This window comes from Ruditapes philippinarum, unplaced genomic scaffold (assembly GCF_026571515.1).
Source record: "Ruditapes philippinarum isolate M1 unplaced genomic scaffold, ASM2657151v2 ctg732_1_1_1_1, whole genome shotgun sequence".
NCBI classification, from domain to species: domain Eukaryota; kingdom Metazoa; phylum Mollusca; class Bivalvia; order Venerida; family Veneridae; genus Ruditapes; species Ruditapes philippinarum.
In genome coordinates this window covers 226,349-237,224 of record NW_026864254.1, presented here as the reverse complement: position 1 = coordinate 237,224, position 10,876 = coordinate 226,349, and the positions used below count along the sequence as shown (strand labels likewise).

The 10,876-nt window shown below is 30.4% G+C and overlaps 1 protein-coding gene across 3 annotated transcripts in view; it reads left to right on the top strand.

The window, feature by feature from the left end:
* Window positions 1-392: 392 nt before the first annotated feature.
* LOC132724979 (amine sulfotransferase-like) overlaps window positions 393-10,876 on the top strand; it is a 131,120-nt gene continuing 120,636 nt past the window's right edge. Inside the window, exons 1-7 of one of the 3 annotated variants that reach the window (XM_060709968.1) lie at window positions 393-600; window positions 1,897-2,025; window positions 2,704-2,801; window positions 4,581-4,710; window positions 5,303-5,397; window positions 6,033-6,222; window positions 6,961-7,441. In XM_060709968.1, coding sequence (XP_060565951.1) covers window positions 444-600; window positions 1,897-2,025; window positions 2,704-2,801; window positions 4,581-4,710; window positions 5,303-5,397; window positions 6,033-6,222; window positions 6,961-7,067 — 906 coding nt within the window. In that variant the 5' untranslated portion in view covers window positions 393-443 and the 3' untranslated portion in view covers window positions 7,068-7,441. Of the gene's footprint in view, window positions 601-1,896; window positions 2,026-2,703; window positions 2,802-4,580; window positions 4,711-5,302; window positions 5,398-6,032; window positions 6,223-6,960; window positions 7,443-10,876 lie in introns of those variants that run through there. The other 2 variants (XM_060709971.1, XM_060709969.1) reach the window with 2 other exon arrangements.

Genomic DNA, 10,876 nt, shown 5'->3' with positions numbered 1-10,876 from the left:
CTGGACCTTTACAAGCATAAATCATACACAACTTATCGTAAATTCTTTGACAAAATCGCCCTAGATATATTGACAATGTCTGACCATTATGAAGTCCGCTACGAGAATTGACTAAGTATTTTAATCCAAAATGAAATTCCCCTTTCTATATTTGTGATCATAAAATAAGGGTGATTTATTTGATAATAATTTATTGTTAATTGCTGGCTTATTCAACATTCTGTGATAAAAGATTTGTTTAATTTTGCAAAAGTTAATCTAGATAAATGATATAGTTATCCAGTTTTATAAACATGACTTCTAAGTTGCTGTTAAGTATAGTAATATCAGCGTTTATCAAGTGTAAACGAGGTTATGAAAGGTCAATGCTCTTTGTAAAATGTGTAAAAGTTTAAGATTAAAAGTTATATATACAAAGATTATTGACAATAAACAATATAATAATGGAAGATTCAGAAAAAAAGATTGATGGAAAATATCCTATGAGAATTGCAGAAAGACGATTCAAAGGAATTTTAATGTGGCAATGTGAAGCGGAAGAATTTGAAACTATGGAAACTAGAGCAGACGATATTTGGATATGCACCTCTCCGAGGTCAGGTGTGTTATTTTCTTTTGTAGTTCTTTAAAAAAATACGTGCAAAAGCACTGAATTTATCAAATGGTATTGTTTTTTAAATTACGACACAATGCAAAAGTACATAAATAATGAAATGAGTATTTTGCATCATTTTCAACCTATAAATTCAGGCTTATAAATATTCAAGGTTTTGTTAAGATGTTAACTTGCAAATGTACATCTTATTAACATATTTTCATTTTTACACGGTTGGTTATATTTATATATTTTTTTCTTCAGAAACAATATAACTAAAACGTGAACACAGTAACATTCAATAGTTCAATAAATATTTTTATGAAAATAATAATAATAATAATAATGATAATAATTATGATAATTATAATAATAATTTTTCAAAAATCAAAACACACACGCACGCACACACAATTATTTTACGGAGAACATACTATTATTTTACAAAAGTAAAAAATGCATCACAAGCTCCGAGATTCGAATCTTCTGTGTAATGTTTTCACATTAAAGATCCTGTAACACTTTTTTTTCATGGTTTTATTTCATAAATATGATGCTCAAATTAAGATTTGTCAATATTGTAAGTTCCAATAAGCATTATTTATAAAGATATTACCGAATTTACCATTTCATGTAAATAAAGGGAGGTAATTAGAAATTCATTTTCTATAAATTCTAAGTCAAATTTTCCAATAAGAAATGAATGCATATAATTTATTGATTAAATATAATGTGCACAAATATTTGCAGTACACATTTTACATATTCTTCGATGTTTGAAATTGTTTTATTTGCATAATTATATATACATATATTATTTTTTGCAAGTGTGGTATACACACAGTAACACAAATTGACAAAATAAATGGTTAAATTGCACAGATGATTTTGTACATTTACTGTAATAAACAAGAGTATTCACTTCAATATAAATGTCTCTTGTACGGAGATTGACTCAAAAATTTACCACTTCTCTCGGTTCAAATTTCATGTACATTTATTACAAATTTTTTTTGTAAAAAAATCATATATATCATATGTTACATACATTGTGAACTTAGTGATCTTATAGTGAATTTATTTTTACGTTACATGCAAATATTTTTCTTTTAAAATATATAACGAATTTGTCTAAATTCATAGAAAATAAAATGACACGTACCTTTTAGTTGTTTACCTTACTTCATATTGGATGGAAGCACCGTATCACGGAAAATCTGCACCGTTCCAGCTACCCGAAATCACAAAAAATACAGGATCTTTAAGCGTTGATTATTGTATTTGTTATTTATATAATACAGGTACTACAATGACTATAGAGTTAGTTTACCTGATTCAAACATTAGACTTTGATACAGCAAACAACGTTCAACTTGAGGTTAGGGTTCCGTTCCTCGACTGCAAAGATGACAGATTTCCGTACTATAAAGGTATTGTTGATAAGGTTTATAATAAAATAGTGATGGTTTCCAATCCATAAAATCGCCACGGCAAAAATGATTTAATCACCAAATTAGTGATTTTAAGTGATTGATTTTTATTTATTTATTTATTTTTTGGGGGTGGGCTGAATGGCTATTATTATTGTTAACTTGTTGTCGATATGAGTGTTCGTATTATCTAATCCGCCATATATGGATGCAGTAAAAACATTTTAAACAAAAATTTACTAAAATCCAACCTGGCATGGGCCACAGGAGGGGGAGTCAGATGCTATATAAATTTATTACGTACTATGAGTTTTGATATTAATTGTAAAAATACTTCATGGATGTGATAAACTCTACTTATACCGGTGTACTACAAGGTGCATTTAACAATGATAATAATTATAATAAAATGATAAAACTAGAATAATGCCGGTGACTAACACTTGAAGTATCCAAAATATAGAAGAAATTGTCCCATGCATTTTAGAATAGAAACATTTTATTTTAAAGTATATTATTTTTCTAATTCTACGAAAACGAAGTACTAACAACTTTTAGATAGGAAATGCTTTGTATGTCCTGTAACTATGAACTATTAATTGGACGAATTTTGAACAGTATAACACATTTGCCAAACATGTCTAATCATAAGTAGCTAACAATATTTTCTGTTGTCAGGAAAGAAGACAATAGACGAAATGAAATCACCAAGGATGATAAAAACACATCTTCATCATTTTCTTCTACCAGAACAACTCCGAAAAGGCAAAGGGAGGGTCAGTATAGATTTTGCTACTACATGCATTGAGCGATTAACGGTATATGACTAGTAGGACAATGGAAGGTGTGTTCAAAAATTATTCTACGAGTCAAAGATCACTATTCAGTTTTACCGACAAATTTTCTCGAAACCAAGCAAAGCGTTTTCAAAAAAATATGCTCTTAAATTCAACAAATCTTATCTGGCATTAAAATCAAATTAATCAAATTCTAGGCTTATACAATAGACGCAATGTTTGTTTCGCCGAATTCAAAATCACCGTTACTTACTTATGTTTCTTAAATACAGTTTTATGTTTTAAAAAATGGCACAAACAACATTTTTTCACCAAAATTAGGTAAAAAGCCACGTGTTAACATGGAACAACTAGATTTTGGGTAATTCCAAGGTTTTCATTATTTTTTGTTAACCCCTTCTGTTTGGTTGTTTGCAGGGGGCGGTAGTCCCCCTAATCGTCAAGAAAATTTTGGACATATGACAGGCTAAAAATGGCCCCGGTAACGTGTAACCAACGCTGAAACGCCTCTATCTCAATCCATTGATAAGTTGCAGCAATTAGAAATCAGTTTTGATGGGGAAAAAACCCAATGCAAAATAGTAATTTTTGGCAATTTTGAGACGACCCCCGTTGTCAATAATACAGGAAATGTCAGATTGAGCATGCTGTTACAGAGGCTATGGTCCAGTCAACATTTGTGCCAAGTTTCATCAGTATTGAAGCATTTTTCATAGTTTGAACTTGTAAGAGAAGGCTTTTCAATGAAAATGACCATTTTTCCCAATATGAAGGAAAGGGTTAAATGACTGTGAAATTAATGGACATTCCGGAAGTAAGTAGGACTAAGTCTTGTCTCCGTTTTGTATTTGATATCTGCAATAGAATTGAATGGTTGCTGGTTTATTTGTGATTAATTTTATTTTTTATTTGTGATTATTTATGATTAATTTTCATACAGTAGATAGATCTCATTTGGTAGACTTTATTATACATAATGAGATTTCCTAATATATAAAGGCATTCTAGTACATGTGATACACAAATAAACTACTTTTACATAGGAAGGGTCTGTTTTCGAATACATGCATACTTTGCAGGACCAGGCTACAGCAAACTTAGGCATCTTTTTTCTAGTTGTCACCAAAGCATGCAAATATGAGCGAGAGAAATTTGAACTATATCAAGAAATATCTAATAGAGACTTTCTATCGTGGTTGCCACAGTTTAATTGTTCTACATAATTTCTGGATCAGTTTTGTCAGAACAAACACTTGCTTAATAATGAATAAGTTCTTCAAGGTTTGTTTAAACTATTTTAGGAAATATTGCATATTACTTTCCTTAAACAAAAATTTCATTGTCTTACTTTTTTTAGTTTATTTGTTCTTAACATGAAAATACTTATTTACTTTTAATGTAACTTGAATATTTTATGAATTTCTTTACTCTTTTCAAAAATAATGTTTTTATTTTAGTAAATTTGCTTCTTATTCTTTAAGTTGAAGCAAAATAACGCTTACACAGGGATATAGTTAAATGTGTCATAAGGTCTTTTTAGAAGAAAGGGTTATAATGATCTACGAAAATCCTATCTCAATTCAAGTCCCTAGGTATACGTGTATATGCGAAAAAAAACCCCACAAAAACAGACAGCCTTTGCCAGAAATAATCTGAAAGAGACTTATACTTATTGACATTGTTATATAAGAATATTTAACGTATCGTGTCTTCGATTTTGAAAAAGACAAAGCGAAATTAATGTTGTTATTTTTCCAGATAATCTATATGTACCGCAACCCAAAATATTCTGTTATTTCCCTATTCAAATTATTTAAGTGGACACATCAACTTGATGAGGGAGAAAATATGTTTGGTCGATTCTTTGACAGTTTTGTCGATGGCAAAGGTATGGTGGCATATCAGGTTTTGTATCGGTATTTCATTCTTAGATTCAGTCAAAACAAGTTTTATTTTCCTATAAGTTATCTATAAAATATCGAAAGTGTTCATTCAAAATTAGTTTTTCATTTTGACAAAAAATATAAATATTTATTCTTTTCTAATTTTATCTATGAAATATAGTGCAAACAACAAATATGAAATACACATATGAAAGTGAATCTTATCCCTGGTAGCCTTTTAATGGTATGTATTCTTAAATTGTGTTTGTTTAGTTTCCTACGTTTTCCTGAAATCAATTGTTAATAATTGCAACCTTATATCTTTGCTTTGCCCCTGTGCCCTATCCTGCATTTGTTTGATGTATTGCTGGGTTTAGTAAAAGTGACTTTGTGTCGCTTGGTTTAATCGGGGCTGCGTTCAGCTTTCTTTCACTTTCCTTGTTGATCTTTGTAATCATATTTAAAATATCTTGGTAATAAAATAACGGATTTAACAGGAGAATGACAAACGCCAATGATCAATCTTGAGTAAAACTCTATCATACATGATTGTACTCAATTCTTTATATAATGTGCCTCTACATAAAATTCTTTTAGCTTATGCATGTCCGTGGCCGCAGCATGTTCTTGGATATTGGGAGAAGAAATATGAACCTCAAGTTTTATTTCTCCGATTTGAAGATGTTGTCAAAGTAAGTTTATAAATAAAAAGTACACTTGGAAATTGAGGCGTTTACTTAACATAAATATGTCATTAGATTAGAATGCTAATAATACATTTGTACTATCATCCTGTATACGTATATAGGTCTTTATCTTGAAATATTTATCATATCAGATATATATAGTTAGTTTATCTATATACTGTATATGTATTATATTCAGATTTACCATCTCTTACTAATTGTTCAAACACATGCTTTAATTGTAAATATATTGATTAAAAATAAACGTTTCCTTCCTATTATTGCAAAAGGAAAGCCAAAAGTTAAAAGATAATTGTACCACCTGCAAATGAAAATATTTTGACAAGCTAATTATATCAGACATTATAGAAATGAAAAAAATTGAACTCTAAACATTCATTCATCGACATTTTCAAAATAAAATAAATCTTTGTCATAAGTGACTAATGCAAGTTTTTAATCAAGACTTTATTGAAAACATGTTTTGATCTGTTTTTCTTGCATTCTTGGTACCTCTCCGCGGGTCCAGTGCGATTTTCTCCCGACGGAAAATGTCGCTCTTTTTTCTTGATCTTTATTCTGTAAAGTTGACATACTCACTTGAAAACATTTGCAACTGTTAGATTTTTATATCCTCACAGGATATGCCTGCCGCAATCAGACGTATAGCCACATTTCTAGGCCGTACAATAACAGATAACGATGTTGCGGACATTGCCGAGCATTGCAGTATTGATAAGATGAGGAATAACGAAGAAGTTAATTACTCATACTGGCAAGATATAGGATATGTCGACTTTAAACCAGAGGAAAGTCATTTTATAAATAAAGGTATATATCTAACAAAAAATCTATGTTTTAAATACTTTAGGTATTACTAATCAATAGCATACGTATTTAATAAAGTTAGTCTTAGAAGCTGTATTGAACTGGAATAATTGATTCCCTTTTACATTTGTATCAAGATTTTTGAAAACTTTTTTTATACTGTCCTTATGCTTTTTCTTTAAATAAAAAAAGTAAAATGGTTACACCGAGGCTCTTTTCAATACATATTACAATTTATCTGTTTATTATTACAAAATGTATGTGTTTCAAATCAGTCGTCTGTATAGTGTAGGACTTGTGCATCAGACAAAAATAGATTTCTAGATTATATACAGGGAGATAATTACAAAACTGTTCCATTAAAGTGTGTTACGGTTTTAGTCATTGTACACATTTTAGATGCCATCTATTTAATGCTTAAGATAGTTTTTTTAAGAGTATCTTCCGTAAAAGTGAGGTACAGAAAAATGGACATACTGCAGGGCAGACGGATGGACTGAGACTTGGACCGTATTTCCCACCGACATTTTGGCCGGTAGGAGGGAGAGGAGAGGGAGTGGGGTGGTGTTCAAAGTTGTTGCAATTTAATATAAAGACTTTCAGGTTTAGCCAATTATTTTCTTTGAATCCTGGCAATAGGCTAATAAATGAATAATGACACCTCTTTTGATTGCGTGCAGTTAGTATTATATAAAGAAATTAATTTGTTGGAAATTAATTATTATTCTTTATATAATTCAGGTCAGCCTGGTACATGGCATGAGACATTAACACCAGAACAAAACGCCAAAATGGACAAGCTTATTAAAGAAGTTGAGGACGCTGGTGTGACTGTTGTACATACTTAAAGTATTAGATAGATAACTTTGATAATAATTTCTTGTATATTTGTACATGATTAATGAACACAATATCAATACATAAATACATGTGTACAATGTACACACAAACATATTGGAGCATTTGTGATTACTTTTATAATCAATTTAAATGTATGTATGTTTCTTTTACTGGATCAATTTGTTTGACATAGGACATGCGTTAATTTCAGTTCAAACCCTATTTATTTAAATGTCCACTAGAGTGTCAGTAAGTAAAAAAGGTTTAAATACCACCTTGATAATCATGAGCGGAAGAGACTACATATTATGCAGAACAGACCCAAATATACTCTAGCCCTCAACAAGCCCTAAATCTTGTCATACAGTTTCAATAAAAATAGTATGTCTTGTTACAAATAAACATCAAATGAAACATTTGGCTTTTTTTAAATTTTTGATTTGGTCTTTATTGAAAACAAATTTCATAAAGCTTTACTATTTAAAAAGCGTGTTGTGCCTCATTGGTGTTTTAGTCTTTTGAGGAGCGATATTACATCGAGCTATTTGCATAAAGAAACATATTCGTGCTAAGTGTATAATTCTAAAATAAGTTTAAAAACATCTCTTATAGTAAGTAATGATGTAAAAGCCATATTTCGGCCTTGCAGATCTGATGGTACAGGAATACCTCAGTTACCCTTCCGTGCATAATTTTAAGGTACAAAACGGCATCTGACTTGAATCACCGACGCTCTGTAAGCTAGCTTGATAGCTTCCTGCTTTTGTCCCTAGCGAGACACGATTCCACAGCAAAGATGGGTAACTGGCTTAAAGTCAGCGAATGTTACCACTCGGCCATGGACGCTACAAAGCGTAACAACTCTAGCACAGTACTGTCTGTGTTTTTGTAACAGTTATAGAACATACATCTTGTACATATAAACACCGGAAGCAAATTCCTTTAAAATACACCACCAGTAACACTAGATCTATTGTACAATAAACATTTAGCCTAAAACCATGTCTTCTTTTCTATTAACAAATATCCACCAATACATAACAAAATGTAACATAACAAACTTATTAAAGCCGAAGAAAAAAATTCTGTCAAATGTAAACTTTTGTTAAATTTTAAATATTTAAAATTGCATTCATTCATCTAGTTTTAATTTTTTTGTCAAGTAGAATATTTTCGTTGGCATGAACATTTTATTTTGAAGTGTGCCATGAAATGTTCAATTTGAAAGACAAAAGTCAAAGATAACCGATATCATCAGCACAATGGAATGTGCAGAAGACATAGGGGATGAAAAATATCCTATGACAATAGCAGATAGACGATTCAAAGGAATTTTAATGTGGCAAAGTGAAGCGGAAGAATAAGAAACTATTAAAACTAGAGCAGGCAATATCTGGATATGTACTTTTCCTTGGTCAGTAGTGTTTTTATATTTAACTTATTCCGTCTCACACACACACATGATATTTTCGTTTACTAGAGACTATTTGTATGATGTTTCATGTTTGCACTTTGTTTTCTTTTCTGTATGTTTTTTTCTTAAACTGATCATGCTTCAAGTATTGGGTAACTGCAAAAATGACATTTCCAAAAATGTCAGGGATCAGATGAAATTTTGATGGTGCATTCAGGATTCAAGGTAAATGGTATACACATCACTAAGCTGATGTATTGATAAGAAAATGAAAATTTTACTATTACTTATAGAGATACCAGTTAATGATACTTTTACATGAGGATGTTTCGGAGTTCAATGAGGTGTTATCAAAATGTCGCCAGTCGAAATAAGACCCCTTTGATTGATTGATTGATTGATATTCATATAACATTGATTGATATTCATATAAAATTATAATAGTAATTCTTTCAATATCAACACAGATTGATATCCGTCTACCTACACTTCATTCGGAACCACCTCGTCGACTACAAAAATAACTTGACGCATTGAAAATACCATGCTACTTTTGATGTAAAGAGACGGACTCTATAATCTTGGCATAATGAGTAACGAGTGTATATAAAAATATTTCAAAAGCGAGTGCATTACAATTATAATATGATTGTAATCAGGGGCAATAAAGGAATATTCCTTTGGCAATAACCAAATTCAAAATATCCAATATGTATGTCTGTCTAAATGCATAAAAGCATCAAATAGATGAATATGTAAGTTTTGTTTCATATCTTAAAATTTACTTTATTTAGTCAATTTTTTTAAAAACTTGTTTTCATGATTAAACTTCATAGCGTAAGTTAGTCCGAAGTACAGTATTCCCTTAGTCTCATCATAATATTGTGTTCGAATTCGCTATCAGAATTCTGACGGAAAATGCCATGAAGTGGCGATTGTAAGTGTCCGATTGTGTTAACCTTGACGTCATAATATGGTGTGTTTAAGTTTGATAATCACACTGTATTTGTTATACGAAATCGGCACAAGAAGTAATATCTGCTGGAAAACTAGCGTTAGTGATCTACCTTATTTTGCCTTGTTAGAATCGAAATAACATCGGTCATTTTTATCTCATTTAAGAATTATCTTATTTCCAAGACATAATATGAAAATATGATACCTATTTTTTATCCATTTTGTGCTCTTTGAACTACTTAAAATGTCATGTTTTGAGAGCCAATTGTGACCACAACTAGCATTTTCAATAAACAAGTTTAACAGCAATAAGTATTATAAAACATGACAAAATGATTTCTGTTTATGTTTCCCCTTATTTTATATATAGCAGGACAGGAAGAGATATTTCAACAACTTCAAGCGTCTTACACACACGTCAACTACAGAGAATAATTGTCTTATTGGGAGTGTCTGTTATATTAAAAATGATATCCACGCGATGTTATATCTTCCTTATTCTATTTACATTAAGTTTGATTTATAATATATATATATATATATATATATATATATATATATATATATATATATATATATATATATATATATATATATATATATATATATATATATATATTACATATTACATATATGAATATATACCAGCCGTGACATGTCACAATGGATAAAGAGAAATACTTGGATGACATATTGACACCGAAAATGAAATAACAATCCAAAGAATAAATGTGATTATTGTTTAATTACTTAAGGAAATATATCAAAAGTCATTTGAATAGATGAAATTAGATTTGTCAACTCATAACTGCCCTTCAAATTCTCTTTTTAAGGCACTTGAAATATGTTTGAGCGAGTGCTTTGTCAGGGGTTCAAGGTTACACGAACGGTCAAGTTTATCAACGAATTTTAAACGTTTATATGTTATGTTTGAAGGATACTGTGATGCATCAAAGTAATGAACTAACCCAATGTTTTGTCGTGCGCCGGTATTACGTTACCAAAGTAACTGTATGACGATTCGTCTTCACCACACACCAGTTACACGGCCTTTTCTTTTGTTTTCTTATATGAGACAGATTTCCCCTTCAAATGATATATAATTTATGCTTTTTTATCAATAACTCTCACGACAATAACGACGATGATAACTGCAGTGCACGAAAGTTTTTGACAACCCTTGTATTGTATGATTAAAACAAGTCTAAATCATTCATTGGAAATGTTCTTTAATGTTTCCAGAGTTTTCTGTGACAACTATTATTGTGAAATCTTAACGCTCTAACCTGACCCAAGTGGGTCAAGTTAGGAAACCACCATTTTATTATTTATAAGGAATAAAGCTTTGTTCCTGAGACTTCCTAGTTATTCATTTTGAAGACATCTACATAATAATGAATGAAAATTTCAAAACGAAGAAATGAAACAATGCCTGTGTCTCCCTTT